Source organism: Rhea pennata, chromosome 1, assembly GCF_028389875.1.
Source record: "Rhea pennata isolate bPtePen1 chromosome 1, bPtePen1.pri, whole genome shotgun sequence".
In the NCBI taxonomy this organism is placed as follows: domain Eukaryota; kingdom Metazoa; phylum Chordata; class Aves; order Rheiformes; family Rheidae; genus Rhea; species Rhea pennata.
The window spans coordinates 124131022-124155327 of NC_084663.1; the positions used below are offsets into that span (position 1 = coordinate 124131022).

General features: G+C 36.0%; 1 protein-coding gene across 2 annotated transcripts in view; it reads left to right on the top strand.

Moving 5' to 3' along the window:
- CASK (calcium/calmodulin dependent serine protein kinase) overlaps positions 1-24306 on the top strand; it is a 215998-nt gene that overhangs the window by 63241 nt on the left and 128451 nt on the right. For both annotated transcript variants that reach the window (XM_062599616.1, XM_062599625.1), the window contains exon 3: positions 21369-21474. In XM_062599616.1, coding sequence (XP_062455600.1) covers positions 21369-21474 — 106 coding nt within the window. The remainder of the gene's footprint in view (positions 1-21368; positions 21475-24306) is intronic.

Below are 24306 nucleotides of genomic sequence, written 5' to 3' on the forward strand. Positions count from 1 at the left end.
GTCAGTCAGGCCTGAATTATCTGAGAGGATAATATGTTGTAAAAGTATTCATTGCTTCCAAGTGCATTTGGAAGCAATGCACTGTAGACACAGATTATACAAAGGCAGCTTTATAAATTCTCTTTAGCTTTAATATGATTTCTTACAAATATTAAATTACATGATTTTTATAATTCTATGTAAGTTATATAATTATAACTTACATAGAGTGTATGGTAGGAGGCTTAAGCAGAAATTGTAAATGTACAGTGAACAGTACACTGTAAATCTAGAAATCACTTTTTGAAGTGAATTTGAGTGTTTAAGTGAACAAGCCCACCAAAGTAGACTATCACCTCCAAAATAAGCCAAAATCTTAAACATATACTTCTTGTCTAAAACGCTAGTTTAATTATACCTTCTTGCTCAAGAAAGCAAACTGTATAAAGTTTGATAAAGAAATTGATGTTTGAGGAGGAGTGAAGATATTAGTACTTTAAGTAATGCCTTTTTTCAAGTAATCCAAATCATAAATGTGTGTTTCTTAACCCTACTTGCAAAGTAAAATCATAGTTAAATTTATGCCAATAATACTGGAAATAAACTTTTAAAAATGCTCTCAAGTCTTCGTTTTTAAATGTTGTTGCCTTTGGTCCTTTTACAAAATATATGAGGTATGTCCAACTTCTGTCCTCAAAAACTGAGACTGCTTTCCAAACACTTCTGTTTTTGTACACAGTCTGTAGTCATCTAAGCAGTCATGATTCTTGCCAATAATTGTCCTGAAATAGGCTTCCAAATAGGCTTGCCATAATATGGGCTGGTTATAAACATAGGGAAGATAATAAATATCAGCTGTATTTTCAAATATTTTCTGTTTAGATACAAGCATGTATTCTGTTCTGGTTTGTTCAGTTCAACAGAACTCAGGCTTAATTGCAGCTGAGCTGCAATTTCTGATAATCTATTGATCCAAAGAGAACCTCCTTTGATTTAGATGCTGTATTTTGTTATTCTGTGAGTCTAAAAATACATGTAAGTCTCCGAGAATTGCTTTTCATGTTAGGATGACAAATACATATCCTGCCATAGTAGTAAGCCATGATAAAAATTCAGCCTTTCGGTTGCGTGATTTTTTTGCGTGAGACAGTTTACATCTTGTGAAAATCTGATCTGAATATTTTCAAAAAGGAGATGTCATGGTTTACTTTCCCAAGTTCCATATTCTTTTGTACCCTTCCCAGTAGTCTGATAAGTTCGAGTAGGGATGTCTTGATCTTGGGTAATCTTCCCACAAATCATCTTACAAACCTTCCCCTTGGAGCTTTTCTTCATGTACTGATGTTTTTCCTGGGTAATTGACAAACAAGGTTTTGAGCCATAGGCAATGGAAATTTGCAAAGGTAAAGATGTGTTAGCAAACCTTGATGGAAACCTAAATAACAACATTGGGAAAAAATATAGCTTTAAAAATATTTTAAAAAGTTTATTCTACATATATATAAAACTTATCAAAAAGATGCCCCAAATTTTATCTCATTTTATGCAGTTACTGTCTTTCTTAGTTCAAAACTAAAGTTATTTGCTTTTATAATCAATACAAGTGTAGAGATGGAGAAGAATGCATAGCTATAGTCAATGTTTTTGGTCCTGACTGCTTGATGATACCTGCTTAAAAATTATAACATAACTACCTAATGATTGTTATGGATTGCTGTGACTTGTATCAGTGTTTGTAAACAGAAGCTCTTACCTTTGTATGTCAATTTGCTGCCACACGAAGATGATTGTAAGTAAAAGATAAGTAATGTGCTTTTGGGTAAGAACAGTTTAATAAAACCAAAACACATAGCAGAATCCTCCTACCAACTAACAGCTTTTTCCAATTATAAAAACAGAGAAAAAGAAACATAAAACTAAAGACCAGTGACAAATTATCATCATCCACTCTGTGGTTTACAAAACAAAATGAAATGAACATTGATCTTGTGTGAAGCTGTCATTCTGATTCCACTCATTTCTACATCGGCAAATATTTTTGACTACCTGCATGATTTATGCAGAAGTTGAGAGATATCTGTATTATGTCAGGAAATAAAAATACTTAGAGGGGAAGAAACTTCAAAAAGTATTGAGTACAGGAAATTGTTAGTAACACAATTGTTTGTGAGAATTAAGTAATTTATGTCAAATCAGCACACATTAAATTGTACAGGTGCAAATGTAGCCCTCTTTCCTGAGGGCAAGCGAGTGGGGTTTAGTCCAGTTGTAAGGATTGCTAAACAATAATTATGTTTTCCAGGGTAAGAGTTGTTTCATTCCTGGGAGGCGGGGGGGGGAGTGGAACCAGACACAACAACTAAAAGTGCACGCACTTTGGTTTCTCTTAGAATAAAGAATCTTTGGAGAAAATGAAAATAAGAAAATTTAAGAGGAACAATAATTTTACATGATAGGAAGACAGATGGAAAAGTTTGTTGTTTGAAAGCTCTAAAGACAGTTTAAGAAATGATCTTGGATAACATACAGAGTAGAATATTTGGGATTTTACTTTCTCAGTGAAGGGAAGAATTTTGATTTTAAATAATTCAAAGACCTGGAGGTTCTAAAGAGACCTGTGAAGTATAGCTTAAAGACTTTCCGTATTTGATCTGCAATTCTAACATCCCAGTGTGTCAAAGTGAAATATTTTTGTCGGTTCTCTTCACCATATTAATGTTTTTAATACAGTGAAAGAAGTGAGGTCCAGGAATATGAAGTGATTATCTAAATATTAAAATACATTTTAAGAAAAAACGTGAATTAAGATGCATTATATTTATTCAACTTTATTCTTAATTTTAAAATTGCATTAAATGTCCTCATAATTCTAGATTTTAAAACTATTCCATATATAATTCGTGATTTTAAGAATGAAAGTAAGACAGCTGTTGTCCTCTTGCCTCCAAAGTAATGAAAATAGATGATGGTTTTAAAATACTTTGTTCAGTTAACCACCTAAAACACAGAAGAAAAAATATTCAATCTTACTTAAGCATCATAAGATTCTCACAGTATCTTAGGTTTATGGCCTAGCAGTTTGGGGATTTTTTGGTGCTAAAATCTTCTGGAAAGGGACCTCAGTTTTTAAAACTCAATGTATTATTGCAATCTAAGCACTCTGAAACAGCACCTACTGGCATGTCATTTTCCAGCTACAGGTCATTTATTTTATTGAAAATGCTTATCAGGGACACCTTTGAACAGCCTACTCATGCTGGTTATATTGTATGTATTTTATTTCTTAATATGAATCCCACCAATCAATATACACAGTGGTTGTAAATAATCAACAGAAAAATACAGTGATGTGTAATTTAAAATATGTGGCAGATTATTGGAGGTTTGTTTTTAAAGATCAGTTTATACAAAGAATAAGCCTTAAGGTGCATTTTCGTATGGAAGGGATCAGGGCGGGGGGGGGGGGGGGATTGTTTCATTTTGTTAGTTGGCCTAAAGTACTCAGTATTCAAATTTTCTTTTTTGAAACTGTTGTTGATAAAAGAGCCTGATTGCAGAAGACTAGTATTAAAAAGTAACGTTTTTGTTCTTTCAGAGTATCTTAGCCAAGTATTTTCAAATCTTTGTAGGTTATCATCACTGTCTTCTGTTTTGCCCTTATAGTTGTCTTTGCAAAACTATGACAAACTGGACTTATATTTCCAGCACAGGGCTGGCCAGGTGGGGTTGACATATTTGAAAGGGGCTTTTTATGTATGGTAGTGTAGTTTAAGGACCTCTCTTCTTATTGTGGTACACATTGATAAAGCAGCTACCATTCTTCTCTCCCAGAAGCATATCTGTCTGGTAGAAAAACAAGTAAGGAAACCTTTATGGCCAGGATATATAGGATACTAACATCTAGGATTAAAGTCTACATACCATCTGTGCAGTGTGTGGACGAGTCTCACTGCTTTGTCTCTTCCTCCTCCCCCAAGGGTGTTCTGTAAGACTGGCTGAGCTGATTTAACAGCTCTCTGCTACTAAAGGGGGAGGAGGGAAAGTCATAGTTTTTTTCATCCCTTATTCCTAACTATGCTTTCCTACCATTCCTGCTGGCTTTGGTGCTTTTCTGGCCCTTGAATTGACATAGGTTGTTAACTCAAAATGGGGAATAAAGGGGAGCAGAGGACTTGCACCCTAAGTCTCCTAGTCTTCACTTCCTTGTTGATTGGCTTCCTTTCTTTTTTTCAATTACACCTTGTTTAGAATCATGTTACATTTAAAGAAGAGTTACTTTGTTAAGAGGGAAGTGTAAGAGAGCCTAGTTTTAATTTACTCAGCTGGTATTTTGGATATTATCTTCAGAGGAAAATATTTCTTTATGTTGTGTGTTCATCTAGAATCTGAGATAATAAATCTGTATGGGATGCTTATTAAACAAAAGAGGTTCCCTTCTTCTAAGGGCTCTCAGTGTTTCTTATTTTAATACATGAATCCAAACTGATGTGGGAAAAGGAACTGTTGGAGCATGCTTTTGAAATAGCTGTGGTTGCTAGCTCATTTCCTCCCCAAATAGCTTGCAGGCAATTGTTTGGACTTTTTATTTATTTATTTATTTATTTATTTATTTATTTATTTATTTATTTATTTTTGCCTTAAACATAAAGCAGTCAAGCTAGCTGTAGAAAGAGCCTACACAAGGAAGTGAGAGGAAAAAGCCTAAGATCTTACCAAAGCTGCTGTACATATCTTTGTTACTGTTCATCTGGTAAGACTGACCAGAAACTAAATATTGATTTTGAACATTTGTGTCCTGTTCTAGAAACTGTCTAGACTTCCAGGCTTCCCTCAGTCTCCCATTTTTTGTTATGTCCTGTCTGGGCTGCAAGGATGGAGTTTGAGGGGTAAATTGGTTAAGATTCGCCTTTTTTTGTCATCAGCCCTCCCCAATCCTTGCTATCCCTTTAATTTTTTTCCTTATTCTGCTTCCTTTTATGAATTTCTATTTTGTTTCCACTTTCTGGAAATTTTCTCCAGTCTTACTTTTCACTGTCCTATTTTAAGAGTTGGATGTATGCTGTTATCAAGGAATGTTGGACTTAATTGATCACAAGGGAAATACTATAGGAATTCAATACAGAATACTGTTCTATTCTTTGTCGTATTCCTTTGCATGTTATGACATGAGAAATTTCTGCCCTGGTTCTTTTGTATTCAGTAACTTCTTCCATTTACAGACCGTAGTTTGTAACAACTTTTGAGGAATTATGCATTGTAGTCACTATCAGAGCTGTTTGCAGTTCAAGGGCATAGTAATCTCTGAAAATACAGTGTAAACCTGCTTGGGCTGCAAATACTGATCCGAAGATTGAAATCACGTATATGTGTCACAATAAATTTTTATCATTGCAAAAATCATTTAATAAAAACTTCTTTTAACAATTCCTGTTGTGAGATTGTTTTGTTATATAGTTTATGTATAAAAGCAGGTCTCATCTGTTTTAGTATTTAGAAATGAGATATGGCAGAATAGATCTTTACAGTTGATAATGCTGGGGTGGCAGTTTTTGACATTGCAATAATTTGATTTCTCCTTGCTATCAGCTGTCTCCTTGATATCTTCACTATCACCTTTGTGTTTTGCAATCTGATTACTGGATTTGATCCGAAGAATATCTTGTCAGATTAAGAAGATTCTACTGCCTCTTGTTTTTTTATGAAATTGTGATTACTCTTCCTGGTAAAAAGCCCTGGACCTTTAGTTCCTGAGTATGCTTTATTTCCTTGATTTGTTGTCTGTATTTATGATCCAGTGGCCCCAAAAAGAAATGACTACATTTGGTCTGGTTCTGAGGTTACTTGTAAACAATACAGCAAGAGTAGCAGTTGATAAATTTGAAGGTACTGGCTTGGCTGAGATGATGCTGATTTTAGTATTTGCTTCGATCTCAGAAAATTCTGTCCATCTTCTGTACCTGTTAATACAGAATTCCCAAGTCATGCATCATTGCACATTTGCCACGCTTACCTTTTGTAGATGCTGAATGGCAGTGTTGTTTTGCCCTTACTTCTATTAATGAGGCTCTTTGTCATGGGAAAGGTAAGGGTTGCTTATCTGGATAAATGGATTAGACTTTGGTTTGGTATTCCTGGAGACTGATCTTTCCATTGCAGTTGTCTGGGGCTGTGAGAACTTAAGGAATCTTGTTTCTTCATAGTTGGATTAAGTCTGTCTGGCAGCAGTTTCTGTTGTGCATTGTGATACCTGTTATGACCTATTTCTGAAAATGATGATCTTGATGGAAATCAATTCCATGAGGTGGTATGGGGAAAATAAGCTTCCCTAAGGTTAATTCTCCTCATAGTGTTCTTTCAAGATAGGATGTTTCCTCAAGTATTCTCCCAAAGACAGATTCCACTGGGAAGGATAGATAGATGATAACTTTTCAGCTGTGCTCTCAAAACGTTGTGATTCTTTGGCAAAAGCTGTGTTTTACATCAGTGAAGTGTAGAGGAATCTTCTGAATGCTAGGACCAGATTTGTAAGGCAGTCCCAATGCTCCTTGCACTGTTAATTGGTGTATCTAGAGGAACATCCATTCTCACACACTAACGTGAAATGAGTAATTACTGCATTAAAGATCTACTGTGACACTGTCAAGGCATACCTCTCTTCAGTTGTGAAAATTCACTCCAAGGCAGAAAATGCTTTGGTTGCTCTGTAATCTCTCTACCCTTGAACCATCTGTTAAACAGCCACTTGGAGCTCCATGAAAGTTTCAAGCAAGTGATATGCCTAAGCACCCATTCTTGGTAGAGTTAGTCCTGCAGTTTGAGGAGACTTCAGTTTGAAGAAATGATGATTATGAGCTCTTAATCCTGAAGCCTTTCAAATCTGAACTTTTAAAGAAAATTAATTCCAAGTTCCAAGACTGACTTTGAGATGTGAGGGCTTACATACACGTTCACTTCTACCCTCTTCTCTCCAACCTCCCACTGATCTCAAATTCCTTGAGCATCTGGTTAGACTCAAAGAGGAACTAAGTTAGGAGAAACAAATTGTATTACATCATTAGTACATAGCAGCTGTCATAAATGAATAAATTGGTCATATGTAAATGAAAATATTTTTGAAAAAACTGTCTTTGCAATGTTCCCTTTGCTGCAACTGTAAGGTGTGAATTCTAGTATTACTGACCTGCAGGGAGTTAAAGTTGGGCAAATACCTTTTCACATATTCTGCTAGTATGATCACAGCAGATAGATGGGCCTGCTCTCCCTGCTTCCTCTTCGGACTTGATTGTGGGCATTGGGTGATGTACAGGTTGTATTTTGGCATGACTCTATAATGCAGCAACCATTATAACAATGCAATAAAGCTGGAAAAGGAACAGTTTTGTGTAATTTTTGTATTGTTGTTCTTTTTTGGATAAGTTAATTTTCATTTTCATTTAGTGTGTAGGCTTTTGCAGGAAAGCTATCCCACGAAAATATCCTGAGGTCAGATGATCTGCTTTGGTTGTTATAGCCATGTGATTTATTCCATCCATCTGAAAGGTTTCCAAGAAGGCTTTCTGATGGTGTGTTTCATGTATTTGGCCTTCTTTAGCTCTGTCAAGAAAGACCTTGTAAAAACAAGTGAACTCTGTTCCAGGCTTTAAGTCTGATGTCTGGGCAGGTCCTTGTTGGTTCGTGTTGCAACTCCAGGGCTCATTAGGTCTTCAGAGATTATAGAAATTAAAAAAAAAAAAAAAATCTTTTTCCTCTTCATCTGGTATTGTGCTGATGTTGATTATACTGAAAATGTGTTAAGAGTAGTGAGAGATACGTATATAGAACTGGAGAAAGATTTCTGAACTCTTAGAAAATGGAAACTTAAATAAGTTTTCTTACAAGGTTTTGTGCTTACTGATTACATTATGAATTAATATATTCTGTGTAGTTAATAAATTTGTATATTAAAATATTTTTTTCAAACTAGACATAATGAATCAGATCTTAATTGATACCAACAGATAACTGGTTTTATTTTTAATAAGTAAATATTATCTATATTTTGGGAATATGAAGGCAAATTTGCAGTTAAAAAAACACAAAATGATGAAAGCAGTTAGGAGAAATGGTTGACAGTAAGTAACAGTTCAGTTAATGTTTTCGTTAAAATCCACAGGCCATTGAAACTTGCTTCAAAGCTTAACTTAACATGTAACTTCCTAAATTGCACATTTATTTTTGCAGAAACTCTTCAAAATTAATTCTTATGAGAGATAGATCTTTGTCTGCTTTAGTTGTTCTTTGATTCTAGTATTCATTACTGGCATCACATTGCACTTCTGTTCCTGTGATTGTTATTAAGGCAGCATGAGCATCAGTCAAATAGTACTGCTCGTGGTAAGAAAACATTTAAATGTATTCTAGTTTTGTGATTTTCTGTGTCTTTTAGAAAGAAAATGATGAAAGATAATTTAATAAAACACATCATACATAAAGCACATGACAATGCTGAAGGTTCAGTGGTTTAAACAGTTTGTTCAGAGTTTTTGAATATTTTTTTCCCCCTCCTTTTGGTAAGAGAATGTTATGGTGCTGTTTATTGTGTTTTAAAATGTTAGTTATGTTGAAATTACAACTAGGCTTCCCAAACTGACTTTATGTAGTACATGCACAACTGACAATACGTAGAAGCTCTGAATTTCACTGTGCTCTGAAATGATTTTATTTCCCTAATCAGTTGTTTTTGGTTTAAGATTTATACAACAGGATGATTTAAACTGCCAGATAAATGGAAGCTGGGGTACTGTAGCTAATAAGAAAAAAAAAAATCCAAAAGTATGAGTACAGTGGGATGTGTTAGAAAGCACATGGATATACAAAAGCATACATAGTGAGCGTGTATCTATCAAAGTTTGCGAGCTGTAGCTTAACCTCTGTCCAGAACTGATTCTTTAGAGGGTAGCAGCACCATTTTCTTGGTGCTCTGTTTCTTACAATGTTTCCGCATGCCCACATATCCATAGCACAAATGTCATCCTGCCAGCTTGTGTTTGGCTGGGCTTGTAAGTCCTCTGGAATCAGGGTCACTGTGACTTTCAAGTGACCTTACATGAAGCTAGCTCAGGTCTATCAGGGTTTATTAATTCAGGTGTTGACTGAAAAGGCTATCTGGTATCATCATGCCCTGGAGTGTTTTTTGCATATACTGCATTTAAGCTAATAAATTCTGTTAGAGCTGAACTGGCTCTTAATTTTGTTTTAGATGAATATATTAGCTGCATTAACGGCTCATAGATTTGGAAAGTTTACTTTTATTTCAAAGTCACAGGTGTATAACCCATCCCCTCTCTATAGGGGTGAGTGCAGCCATCCCAGCCTCAATTTTTTTCTGCTCACTGCAGTGCTCTGGAATACGCAGGACATGCCTGTGCGGCGTAGAGCACGCTGAACAGTTTGTTTCACTGGGGTAAGGAGAAGAGATCTCTAAAGGAAAGAAGGTCAGGCCAAGAAGTAGTATTTGTTTCTCCCTTCAAGGAGGAGGTGGAGAATGTGTCTTGTGCAACTTCCTTTCAAATTCTTTTCAGGATCTGGACAATGCTACATTCAACTTGGTGAGTCACCTGCATTTTCATGTTAAAGCCTAGTTTTGATTTTTTTTGTGTGTATACAGAAAAGGTAGTTTGAGAGATCTGTGAAGTAGATCAGGGCTCTCTTCATACCCATACCGGTCAGCTAAATTGTTTTACATTTTGAGGTACAGCATCATGTCCATGAAATTTTTCATTCTAGTGGTATTTAATGTAGACAGATATTTAATCTTTTTTTAGCTAATGGGGAAAGGAAACTTGGTTTCCTCTTCTAACAAAAAGCTCCCTGTTAAATAAGTTTTTACCTACTGCTTTTATAAAGCACTAGGTTTTGCAGCGAGGGTATGAATTATTAGCCCTTACTCTTTCTGTGGACTTCTAACATGTAACAACGGACTTAGACTTTATCCATTTAATCTCAAATACAAGCTTATTGTTCCTACCATAAACTTTTGCACTCAAGAGCAAGAAAAAAAAATAACAGAACTTAAAATGAGTTCTACACTTACTCTAATTGATCATTGCTTCATATTTGGATGCCAAAGGAAGAAAATGGATCTCAAGCTAAACGTGCAGAAGTGAGATAGGACAAGCAGTTGTTGGAACAAATTTGAGCCAAGCCTTTCCTTAACACCTAAACAAGGTTTAATTATTCTGAAAACATTTACATGCAAGTACTCTGAGTGTAAGTGCTTCAGTAATGTTCGTTCTGCTAAGTGGGAGGAACAATCCATTAGCTCCAGCTACTTACTGCAAGGCCTTATAGACTGATGTCAGTCCCTTCAAATACATAGTGAAATATCTAACAGTGAAGAAAATGAGTATGTTTTTTGAAAACTGTAGTTTCTGTTTCCAATGATTGATGATTCAGGTGTGATTCTTCTTTGACACCACCTGGAATTTCAGAGGTAGTGGAAAACTCCCTCCAAAATTAAGTCAAAAAAATAGTTCGTGGGCAAAATAGTCATTGGATAGGTTCAGCCGTAAGTTTTTATACGTAACATCTGTCAGTTTTGACTAGTTTACAAAGAAGAGCTTTAGTGACTGTTTATAAAATATTGCAGTATTCTGAGACTCTTGTACAGTCCTAGAAAAGTCAAAACCTTATTCCTAGAGCTGTGACTTGGATGTTGCTATTAAAAAAAATTTGAGCTCTGCTGTACTCATTACATCACTAAAATTTGATTTTTTGGCATGAAAAAGGAGGGGTGTATTTCAAGGGTACTGATTCCAGAGCTTTGAAGGAATATTGCAACTGCACAAGCAGAACGAGGAAAATGTTCTTTTTGAAGCATTGTTACTTTAATATTGAGTATCTAAAAGTATTTTGTGAGTGTGTGGAAGTAATAACAAGTCTGATTGAATCATCTTGTTAGTTTGTAGCATGAAATCCTGAAAGTACTGATAAAGAATACGTTCTGCAGAGTTTTTTTTTAGTGGACTAAGGAATGTGCATGTTTTACAGAGCTTCTTGTATAGTGTGTCAAGTAACAAGGAGAAGAAAAAGCTTGTCTATAACTTTTGCTAATAATCACAAAGAGAAGCATATGCAGAGGTGGAAACAAAACCTAACTTTTTTCAGATCTTGCATTGCTACTGCTTGCTTTCATCTATTTAATAACCTCAGGAGATTATTATAACCTCAATATGATGATAATATTTAGAGGAAAGAGTTTACTGCTTTCTGACAGTGTTCAGTCACTGAACCACAATACAAGTTTTATTAAAATAATTGTTCTTCAGGGTTGAGGTATCACTCTGCTACAGTTAGACATAATTGGCATGATGCTTAAAATATTCCACTCACTCCTCTATTACTTAGTATGTATCTCTTCAGTGTGTTATAGATGCTCTTTATTGTGGACTTCAGTATGCTGAAGCACATAATGCAGCTTGCACTAATTTAGCCAACTGAGAAAAAGAATGTATCAATCTGTGCTGCATTTCATGCCACCACAACTAAAATGCTATCATTAACTGAGGTATATAGCACAGTAGAATTAATTTGGTCAGAGGAGGTTGTTTTCAGATTCTGTTTATGCCTATATGGTCTGGACTTAATGCTATGGGCAAAACAGACCTATTGTTCCTGTCTAATCCTGTCTAATTAGTGAGCAACTGGTTTTGTATGGGCTGTGCAGAGTTCAGGAACTCTAGACAAAAAGCTTCAATGCAAAGAAGTAAATTTTGTTTGTATGAGAAACAGCTTGAACAGTGAATTGTCTCTTCTGAGTGACTTTTGGACACCCTCTTCTGGGTGTTAGTGTCCAACAGCAGCGGTGTGATGGCTTAATTTAATCCTTTCTAGAATAGTTTTCTGGATTAGTTGAATTTCTTAAGAATAGACTTCTGTTATCTTTCAGATTCCAGACTTTCTCCTGTAAAACTGAGATTCTATGATGATATCAGAAGGTAAATTTTTGTGTTGGTGTGTTCAGGTAAAAGCTAAGCAGCAGAAGAAGACATTTCAAACAAAAGGAAGACAACTGAATTACAGATTTCACACAACTTCTACTTCTAGAAAACTTTTTTTATAGAACTTTTGATTTTTTCAGGATCATTCTTTTTCTTGACAATGTTCTGTTGCCTCTGAGAACAATGTACTTGATGTAAATCTCGTTATCCCCTGAAAAACTCATTTAAAGGCCTGTCAAGTCTAGTCTTTAGCTATCTTGAGCTGCCTAAATGAATTTTGGCCGAAATGTTTGAAATGACTGTGCTACTGTATAGTTTACTCTTAAACAGGAAGTACCCCAGCGATTTAAACAGAACTGTTCACAAGTTCTAATTTTCTGAGTTTTGTGGCTGGACTTTGAAGCAATAAATCCAGCTTTCCGTTATAGTCTTCTTGATTAAGCAAAGAACTTCTGGTTTACAGCAGCAAACTCTGTTTGAATGTATTATGATTCTGTGACAAATTATCAGTGTGTAATATCAATGTGTAATCATCAGCATCAATGTTTAACTGTGGACATATGTTAGTTTTGAAGTGGAATACATTTTTTGTTTGGAGGTCTGAATTCTAATCCTCATTAATCAGATCAGTAGTTTAAAACTGGCCAAGCACAAAGCTCTCTGCAGCTAAATACATGTAGATGCCTTGTGTGTTCAGTTGCTGAATACATAGCAGATCAAAGCGTGAGCTGTGTTGCCACCTAGTGAGAAATTTGTAGGTACACATGCTGACTTCAAGTTGCATAAACTTTGTGAGTTGTGAAGATGGAAAGAGAAATGGGACTTTGTTTATAAGTTCATTTTTCAATTTGAATTTGAATTTCAGTTAAAAGTAGAAAAATATAAAACTACCGCAAGTTTGCATAGCCTGGTAATACTGGAAAAATTAGTGTTTTACATTTTCTGACTCCTTTAATCTTTGGGAGGAAGAGAACAATGTCGTAAGAGGCTGTAGCTTGACAGATTGTTAAATGCTTTGAGCCAGCGCTACTGCCTTTGTTGACGCGAGAAATACTGCTGTAATCTGGCCACTGGTTCCTATTGCTGTGCTGTCAACCGTACTGTGCTTGTTGGTGTTCACACAGATATCCAGCTTCTTCACTGGGGTCAATTCCCTATTCCTATTTCCTGTGCAGTTGTACAAACTGTTGCACTAGCATGGAAGTGACAGAGTGCAGGAGGGGAGAATGAGTTGCCCTAGAGGGAACAACTACTGCTCTTAGTGGGGTTGCTGGTTTAAAGTGTTTGTCAGTTTGTTTTTCTGTGTAATCAAAACAACCTTTCAGTCATTTCATTAAAGGCCGGTGTGACTTTTTAAGGCTGAGCATTTTGCCAGTTCAGTGCTCCTGCCAGCATTTTTCTGCTGTCCATACACTTTGAGTCTAAATGCTTTAAAAAAAAAAAAAAAAAAAAAAAAAAAGGCAATAAAATAGAAAAAAGTTTCACTGCATATTCTGACAGATCAGCTGGTATACGTTCCCTTTCACTTATCTCAATTAAAAAAAATCATTCAATCACAAGCCTTTTTTAAATTGTGGCTTGTACTGTTAACAATGTGGTAGTTGGGAAGGTGTGGGGTGTCAGACTATTATGCAGTGCTGCATACTAGATGAGAATATGGGATTTAATATAATATGGGTATCACTTGGGAACCCCCTGCATAAAATGATAAATTACAGTATGAGAGCAAATGGCTATTTCTGATTTCCTTTCATTAATTTTTGAAGACAGAGCAAAAATGGAAGGAGAAGAAAGGTTTCAAAATTCACAGCAGAAGTTCCTGAACCTTTTCAAAAACCCCATTTCTGTTTGGACATCCAAACATCTGACTGAGAGATGCTGCTTTGTTCCCTTTAAATTAGTTTATTGGGTTTATGATTCTAAATCTGATCATCATGTCCCAACTTGTTGGTTGTAACACTTGCCTTTGGAAACTGCTATTTTGCAGCAGGAAACACAGAGTCACTAGCATTGGTTTGCACTATAGATTGTGCACTTAAATTTCAGAAGGTTTGGGATTTGCTTTTCTATGCTTCCCCTCTTTTTCCTCTGTCCCCCTACCTCACTCATCTGCTGTTGAGTATAAACTGAGAGTAAAGACAGTGTATAAAGCTTTAGAGGAGTGATAACCCATAGGCTTATAATCTTTTTTCCAGTTTGGGAAAGGTTAGATTTGATTTTTTTTTTCATTGTGGTGTATGCTTTGTAAAAGATTGCTAAGAATTATTATTAGTTGAAATGAAAACCTTTTTGATTATCTGAGATACGAGACTGTTAATATGCCTTCAGACATTCTAAATGTTTTCTTATTAGTCCAAATTTATCCAAAATGCAGTCTCTTATCTATGAAGCATTGCTTATTCATATTCCAGTAAAAATGAGGAAACAAGTAAGAGATGGCTTCATGCAAATGAACTTACCAGGTCTGTCAGTTGTCTGGTTCTAGAGAAGACTGGTGATGCATCAGAAATCACGAGGGGGGGAAAGAAGACATTGTTTCTTTGATATGCAAGATATTTCGCCCCAAAACAACAATCAGCATATTTTTTTTTAGGTTTCTTGTTCTTCATAGTTGATTGTGTTTGAACTGGGGAATGAAAGTTGCCTTTTAAATGTCCAAGACACCTGGCTCCAGATAAAAAGTCATTAATGTGTTTATGTCCAAACATTGACTGAAAAAGAATAGGGAGACTAGAAGAGGGAAGTTATTCAGAATTTAGAGAGCCGTCTGTAAAGTGTCTGATCCCATGAATCAGATTTCCAACTTTGGTAGCTCCAGCTAGGAGATACCAAAAGGTTTCTGTATGGGGATTCAGAAATGGAATCTTATTGCTAAGTATTAGCTGTAATCACATTCTGCTTTTCTTTTTACTCCTCCTCCTCCTGGTTTCCAAGTGTCAGAGTAGCTTTTAGATGATGATACTGGAGGTAATTATCTCACATATATTGTCAATCTAATTGTTGATTATTTGGGGTCTGCTTTTTATCAAGGGCCGTTCACAAGCTATTTGCATTTGTTTCTGATATTTGCTTTAATCATATTTGTTAAAGTACAGATTGAATATAAAGTGCAAGATTTGAGGATGATGGAAACGTTTTGCAGTGAAAAGTGTGTATTTGTGCTGTAGTTTTGCAACATCCTCAGTTGCTCTAAGTGCTGAGAGTGCTCTGTCAAATGATCTTATCGTTTCATGATCCTGTTTGCTTCTTCCTTGCATATTCCTGTCCTGTCTCTTTGGCCAGCTTCCATGTTTGAGATGCCTCACTGAGCCATTTCACATGCTACGACCAAGCCAGTGGGAAATATGTATATTTTACTGAGTAAACAGACTGAAGTGGTTTTGCGTATGGTGTAACAAGCTCTATGCTGCCGCACAATGGAACAACAAAGAGCAAGAACGTATGTGGGAAGAGGAGAAAAAGAGCCAGCAGTTAAATCGCTTGGTTGCAGGGGAACGTTAGCCACCCCAAAGTGCATGGGAGGGAGGCAGGAGAGCTTTTGCTACTTGTTGAGGCCAGGAGTTGTAAATTGGTCAGATTCATCTGTGTAGTGGGAGGTCTGTCACATATCCCAGGAAGCAAAGCAATGCTATTTTAGTTAAGAAAAATGAGAAGACTCTCATGGGAAATAAATAAGCAAAAGATACTTGGGGAAGAAACATCACTGTAGTTCTTTAAAACGGGGATTTCAGTGTAAGATATTCCCACCTCCAACTGCTCATTCTGGTTACAGTATGTTGGTTATGTTGACTGCTTTTGTGACTTACTTGCTGTTTTATTACCATAATAGTTTAAAAATAATTCTTATAGAGGAATAGGAGTAAGCAAAACAGGTGGGGAGAACTAAGCTTTTTAATCTACTATTGCCATGAAAGTTCCCCTGTCTTTCCCTGTGTCTCACTAAGAAACTTGATGCTGTCCTCCCCCCAAAAGATGTGGCTCCTGCAGTCTGTGCATGCATCACTTAAGATTGTTGCATTTATATCCTCAAAGATGTTAAAGAAGTGCAATATTCAGGCTGCTAGAGAACATATACTACTTTCATGCTGCAGGATACCATGAGCATGCCTGCAAAATATGTTCAATGTTTTAAAAGCTTGAGTATCAGATTTTGAAAGGAAATAAGGTGTTTTCCAGAATTGCCAGAGATGCTTAGTATATTAGGTAGTTAACACCCATGGGAATTTTTAAAATGATGCTTATGTTTTACGCTTTCTGTCAAAGAGTAATAATCTATAATTTTTCACTATTATTTACAGCAACTACCATTTTAATGCTTCTAGTGACTACATTTTGACTGTCACTATACAAACACATAGCTACACTTTCACCAAGCATGTTGAACATCACTAGGAATTCCCTTTTCCATCTTAAATTTTTTTTGTTTGTTAGAGTAGTCTGAACCTGCATTCCATTTTAACAGCTCCAGTGGCTCACTTGAAACATTTAGTAGTTTATAAGATGGAAACTTAAAACGTGTCTCTAGCTGGTTAAAACAAAAGTTTTTTAAGCAAATTGAAACTCTGGAGGCTTTACTGGTAAAGTTAGAGAAAAGTGATGGCTTTTCAACATTTTTCAAATTGTGATGTAATGTATCAGACTGTGTTAGGTTACCGAAATGAAGCATATCTTTCTGCTGATTTCTGATAGCGTAGCTTTAAATCTCATGCAATTGGCAGAGAAACTTGAAAGCTTGTGCTTTCCATCATCTCATTATTACCACTATTCCCATTAATGTTTAATTTTGATGACAAGGCATCAAGGACGGGATAGAATATCATTTCTTCAGCAGTATCAAAAAAGAGAAAATGAATATATAAAAAGGACAGTTTGTTTTACATTTTAAGATGTCATTTTGCCATAGTGTATGTCCTTTTAGCTAAATGTTGTTGACTGGTTAAGGAGACTGTTTTAAATGCAAGTTACATAACCATTTAGTTGGTGGTGCATCATCTCTTGCTCCTTGAGGCCAATTTAATCCTTCAGCAGATTCTAGAGGTTTCCTGACCCTCTCTTTAGGTGTCTGAAGTATGAAGGGCAAGTGTTGTTATGGGATGGGCTACAGGGCTTGTCTAAAATATTCAGCAGAGATTTAGAAAACTTAACAAGAGGTGGAAAACAGTTCATGAAATACCATATTCAAGATGATAAGTTGCAAATAATAGGGTGACCCACAAGGTAATAATGGGAATTTTCTGGGGAATCTTTATTCACATGCTTGTAGCAAACATCTGCTAGTTTATGTTCCATTCAGAATTGAAACAATATCTGTAAGGCATTTGGGATTTTAATTACCTCTTCAGGAACATGTGAAGTTGAAATTTAACTAAATCTGGGCAAAAGATTTATTCCGTTTACTCCTGTGTAGATGCTGCTGTGGCTTTTTAGAGTGAAGAAAATGAAATATGTGTGCCATCACTGCCTTTCCTTCTCCCCCCGTCCTTTCACCACCTTCTTACCAATTTTAAACATCTTTGACATTATTAATCCATCCTCTCATTTCTGACTTGTGGCTTTTTGTGAATCAGTGGGGTATGTGTTTGTTTTTTAGAGCTACCTTCCTTGATGAGTCCACTCTTAAACAAGTCCCTCCCATTATGAAAATAGGACTTTGTTCTGCTCTTTGTCCCAACCCCCAGAGTCTTATTAAAGCTTTGTTCTGTGACTTTTGTTCACTTGCTTTCCTGTTCACAGATTTGGTTTATCTAGTAAGTAATTAAGAAGTACAAATATGATCCAGTCTTTCATATATAACCTGTCATTAGCAGGAAATTATTTTATTTTTTCCACATTTTCCTGCTTTATCTAATTCCTGTAATGTTTTTGGAGGGACAAGTCCTTAAAGAAGGACAAGAGGCATTAGGCACAAACTGAAACACAGGAAATTCCACTGGAACACTAGAAAACACTTCTTTGCTGTGAAGGTGGTTGAACACTGACTGAAGCAGGTTTCCCAGAGAGGTGTTGGAGATGCTCAAAATCTAACAGGACACAGTCCTGGGCAAGCTGCTGTAGCTGACCCTGCTTGAGCAGGGGGGTTGGACCAGATTCTTTCCAGATGTCCCTTCCAGCCCCAACTATTCTGTGATTTTGTGATTTTTCCACTTTCTCAACTCTCTGTTGATGATGATCAATCAATAAGCAGTTGTTTAACTCATGCAATATTACAGAAGGACATGAGGTAAATCACAACACATGCTAGTCTCTCCCTCCCAGTTCTCTTTCCCTTCAAAATGTAAATAAACATCATAAGAAAAAAATTAAATAAGCAGCCAAAATAAACTATTCTGAACAGAATTTTTACCTGTAGATGAAAAAGAACTTCTCTGAAGTTTCCTATTTTCACTCTTACTTTCCATGTAAAATAGGTATCGGATAGAATGGTGAGGTTTGGTAGTATAAAAATTCTTAGACAGAAAGAGGCAAAATAAAGATGCTGTATTTTGTGGAAATCATATTTATTCAGAATCACAGAGTTTTCTAGTCTCTAAAACCATCTGCCTACAGTGCTTCCCTGTGATCCTATTTAGGAAAGACTGGATGTGTACTTCAGTGAAACTGGAGTACCTTGCAGCTTAAAAAAGAGATAGTATTCATTGAGCAATGTCTTAGCATGATAGAAGGGAATGTTAAGAATTCAGTAGTTCCTTTGTATGAAGGGAAACTTCAGTGAGTATTTTCAGTGGAGTGGAGTGCAGTTTTCTTATTTAATAGAAATTCATCTCTATATAAAGATTACATTTTAAATGAATTTCTTTAAATTTCTTCTCTGTCAGCAAAAGACAGTTATTGGTTCTTTTCACTGCTCTGTTTGTGCTTCTTAAGATGGTATTACATAATGTTTTTTAAGGAACTGCTCTGCTCATTTTGCTTTGAGTTACATTTGTAAGGATGAGGTGAAAGAATCCTATTACAGGTGAAATATGAAAGTTCTAAGAAGTAAAATGGCCAATTGTGTGTCTGAAAAATAATTCTTTTCTTGGATTAAAATATAATTATTTAAACACTCTATATTTGTTCTAAGTTTCTAAAATGACTAGCAGATTGAGAGTACAGTATAAATCTGCGTAACATCTTAAATGCTTTTACATGAAACAATGTTCATGCCGCTTCTTGCATTCTTCGAATACTGTTTATTCATGTTGGAAATGTGATACTGCATGTATGAAAATAGTAAGTTTTAGCTTTCTTCATTGTGTAGCACGACAGTATGGCAAGTATTCTCAAACAAAGAAACAGAATTCGTATTTTCCCATAAATGCGTACATAGATGATTCTCAAACAATGAAAAAATCACATGAAGGTAGAAAACAAAAACATCTTCTTCAGAATACAGACTGATATTTCCCCTGTTTTCAAATTTTCAAATTATCATTGAGACTGCGCTCTAGATCTTAGTATTTTTTTTAGAGTGCTAATGGTGAAACTTAAAATTAGGGAAGAACAAGTAACACAGATACTAAATATTCCAATATTTCTAATAAGCGAGGAAAAAAAATTAATTCAGCAGAGTGGTTTCTTGGTGTTTCTATAAAAACAGAATTGATTTGTGCTCAGAATTATAGAGCATTTGATTTTAAAAAGAAAATCTTGTAGCCTTTGAGAGATTTCATAGCGGCTTCTACTCTTACTTTATTCACAACTGTTTCTTTTTTTTCAATCTCTGTTTTAGAACAAGGATCCAAGCTAATACATGCTGGTTAAAATCAATATCAGTGTCATCTGATAAATTACAGAATTGCAGAGTGGTTGAAGTTGGAAGGGACCTCTAGAGATCATCTAGCCGCCCCCCCCCCTTCCCCCTTGCTCAAGTAGGATCACCTAGACCACATTGCACAGGACCCTGTCCAGATGGCTTTTGAGTACCTCCAAAGAAAGAGACTACATGACCACTCTGGGCAACCTGCTGGAGTGCTCCGTTAACTTCAGGGTAAAAAAGGTTTGACCTTATGTTCAGATGGAGCTTCCTCTGTTTCAGTCCATGCCCATTGCCTCTCATCCTGTCACTGGGCACCACTGAAAAGAGTCTGGCCCCATCCTCTTTACACCCTCTCTTCAGATACTTATACTCATTGATAAGATCCCCCCGCCCCCTGAGCTTCCTCTTCTCCAGGCTAAACAGGCCCAGCCTTTCTTCATATGAGAGATGCTTTAGTGCCCTAATCATCTTTGTAGCCCTACACTGGACTCTCTCCCGTAGTTCCATGTCTCTGTTGTAGCAGGGAGCTGAGAACTGGACATATCACTCCAGATGGGGCCTCACCAGGGCTGAGTAGAGCGGCAGGATCGCTTCCCTGGACCTGCTGGCAACACTCTTCCTAATGCACCCCAGGATACCATTGGCCTTCCTGGCCACAAGGGCACATTGCTGGCTCATGATCAGCCTGTAATCTGCCAGGACTCCCAGGTCCTTCCCTGCAGAGCTGCTTTCCTGCGGGTCAGCCTCAAGCATGTACTGGTGCCTGGGGTTATTCCTTCCTAGGTGCAGGACCCTGCACTTGGCTTTGTTGAACTTCATGATGTTCCTCTCTGTCCACCTCTCCAGCCTGTCCAGGTCTCCCTGAATGGCAGCACAGCCTTCTAGTGTTTCAGCCACTCTTCCTAGTTTTTTATCATGAAGTTGTTGAGAGTACACTTTGTCCCTTCATCCAGGTCATTGCTGCATCAATTGAACAACACTGGACCTAGTATTGACCTTTGGGCAACACTGCTATTTACTCTACTCCATTATTATTATTATTTTTTTTAACTAAGAGGGAGGTCAAACAGTGAAGAAGTTGTGGAGTCTCCATCCTCGGAGACATTTGGACATGGGCAACCTGCTGTAATTGATCCTGCTTGAGCAGGGGTTTGAACTAGATACTTCCAGAAGTGTCTTCTGGCCTCAGGTGTTCTGTGATTCTGTATGTGTTAGTTTTAATAGTGCTTACTGTAATGAAGTGGAAGGCTGAATTCTTTGTATTTAGGGGTAATTTTATAGTAATACAGGATATTTAGCATTAAAATCTTGATGTGATCTGAATGTATGCATTAAAAGAGCTTATTACCATATAGTTCTTGAAGTTATGACTTAGAAGACTTTTTATTAACAGGTCAAATCATGAAAGCATATTAAGTTTTGTGTCTTTGTATTAGGACATTCATATAGGTTGTTTAATTTAATTCACACTTAAGCTGTGGAGGAGAATAATTAAATGTCATCTTGTCAGTATTACAAAAGTTCAGGAATATTTTAGAAATGTCAGATGTGTGCCTCTTTCCAAATACTGTATTTAATTCTTTATTTTCTGTTTCTTCTTTCACATTTATTTCTTTTCATGTATTCAACAGCTTGAATATACAGCTAATATGCTACTTTATTATTTCCCACAGATCTGAAGAGGGAAGCCAGTATTTGTCACATGCTGAAGCATCCTCATATTGTTGAATTATTGGAGACATACAGCTCGGATGGAATGCTTTATATGGTTTTTGAGTTGTAAGTTTTTCTCCTTGATTTTTACCTTTTCATTAAATTTGCTAAATAAAATCCTTAAAGTGTGTTAACTTCTACTTGCTTGTTTTGTAGCTTGAAAGTATTGAGTGGTACAAAAGCATTTATTTCTGGCATGTACATGTTGACACAAACTAAAAAGCTATTATAGTGGCTAAGTGGCTAACATTATCATGTTTCTTAACAGCATTCTTTTTTAAGGATAGATCTACTGTTTGTTGGTGCAAATATGGTACATAAGAATAAGAACTAAAAATCTCTTTCCTGGTAGCCATCATTTTTGGGTGACTGACGGTGTGCTCATGTGGTTGCAAGGTTTTGTATGTTTTTTTTTTTTACACACAATTATTTGTTGAGTACTTCTTTTCCTTTACTAGATAAAAATGTAAAGTATTCTAGTATTCTTATGATTCATTATGCACATTCATTTCATATGAAAAAGATGCATTTATTCAAAAAAAAAAGTCTTGAAAGCTATAAGGCAAAAATTTTGTCACCATTACAGTCTGGAAGGATGAAAAAAGATAGCTTTTCTGCAATGTTCAGCTATTTCTACTTGAAAATGAGAAATATAGAAAAAGGGGAGGAAGCCCCCAAAGCTCCATGTTTCTCCTTTGAGGGAAAATTACTAGTCTTCCTTAAGTTAAGCTTTAGTTAATTGGGAAGAATGAAAACAGACATGCAGAGCACTAATTTATGCATCTTTTATAGATCTTCTAAAGTTTGTGACTTTCCGTCTTCCCTCTAAATGCTAGTTTTCCTTTGTGCACCACAGAGGACATAATTGTTCAGTCACCAAGAAAAATACTATATAAATATATCTGCAACAAAATTAATGCTTATGTTTGTTCTTTAGATTTTTCTGTGTTCAATCTTCTTTCTCTGTTTTGCATCTAGCAGCTCATTTTGCCATTTGCCATTCATGGTGATCTGGGCAAATACGTTTATACAGCTATAATTTCCCTCAAATTACTGTCCTATGATTTTTGGCCATGTCATGCCAGTATGGTAGGTTGAACTGACACCTCCATGAGAATCAACAATTTGATTTCAGACAAGTAGTTAGAAAATAATTCTCACACTTAGTTTTATCACTGAGGTAGAGAGTTAAGTAGCAGTAGCAAAGAGATGTAATGTAAAAAGTTTTTGCTCGAAACTTCTCTATTTTGGGTTTTTTTTAAGGTAAGTTTATAAAATTATGATTATGTGAAATAATTGTTTTATGCTCTCCTTTTTGTAAGTTTCGGATCAGTACTGACTCTGGTGTTCTGTTTTATTCTGTAAATCCCAATGTGTGAACCAAGGGACTTTAATTATCCTATTATGAAATAGTTATGTATACCTTAGGGAGACATACAGTGATAATTAATAAGATTTTGAAATACAAAAAAAATTTTATCGTGGTGGTAGCTCAGAAATATGAGACAAAAGCTGTAATCATCTTTTAATGACAAGGCTATAATCATTTATATTGTTATACATAAAAAATAAGTCTGAACAATTAGGGTTACAACACAAATACTGTAGCTAACTTCAGGTCACTTGAAAGAAGGAAATAAGAAGCTAAAGTACCTGAAGGGTAATAATTCTTTATTGTACAGCATGTGCCTTCTCTGACCTGTATGTTACTTTGCAACCACAACCCTTACATTCCGTATTAAAATTTGAGAACAAGTATTCCTACAGTGTCATTTTTCTGTCACTGTTCTTTACAAATGATTGATGCAAAATGTGTTATGCTAGAGGGGATGCTTTGGTGAAGGATTTAACAGAAAATTGCATTTGCTGTGGAGTAAAGCTGTGTAGTTGGATCTGTGGCTGTGTTAGTGGCATAGTGTGTAATCATGACTGCTATAAGAAACTTGCAATTCAGTAGAGAAACATCTGTGCGTGTTTAAGTAATATATTTTCTCTTGTGTTGCTTTCTGTTTATATTGTTATTATCAGAAACCTAACTGCTTTGCAACTAAGTTATGTCTACAATTAATAAATATATCTTATTAGAGGCTAGTTATTCTGAAAGGACAGAAAGAGGGAAGACAATGCAGATCTGCAGAGGAGATGTACAGCCAGCTGCTGTTGGAAAGCCTATTTGTGGACAGACATCTGCTTTGCATGAGAGCTAATTCAGAACCAGTACATAAAAGTACTGTCATAGACAATAACCGAGTTTAAAACTGTGTCATCAATTGCACATAAATGATAGCACTTCTTATGTATTAGAAGCTGCAATACATGTCGTATAACTTAAGTATCAGCATAGTTTATGTACTGACTTCACTGCCCACTACTGTTTTTTAAGCTGTGAGCTACACAGAGCAGCTGCTAAAATGACCCTGAATATCTTCCCAAATCTTCCATTTTAAAAAGGTACAACTTATTTAAGTAAATGCACTGCAAGTCTAATGACAACGAGAGATTGTACTTCTCAAGGAAAAGTGTAGTTATGCCCAGTTTCAAAGGTTCATTAAAACCTTTACATTTCATTAAATAATGCTTAAAATAAACTTAAAAAAAATCAAGTCACAATTCACAGAAGTGTTGAAGAACATGAACAGCAGCATTGAAGCCTGCTCCCCCCCCCCAAAAAAAAAAAAAAAAAAAAGTTTTTAATGGAGCAACGGACTATTTTCCACTGATGGAGGAGGTTATTTGGAGGCTCCTGACAGGCTGTACAGATAGGCCCAGCTGCAATTTCTATCATACAATGTCAATTTACTTTCTTGTTCTGTGGTGTTAATTTGATGACAGCTGTATATCAAGTGATCTATGATTACTCTTGAGTTAACTGTGACCTTTTACTGAATACAAGTGTTT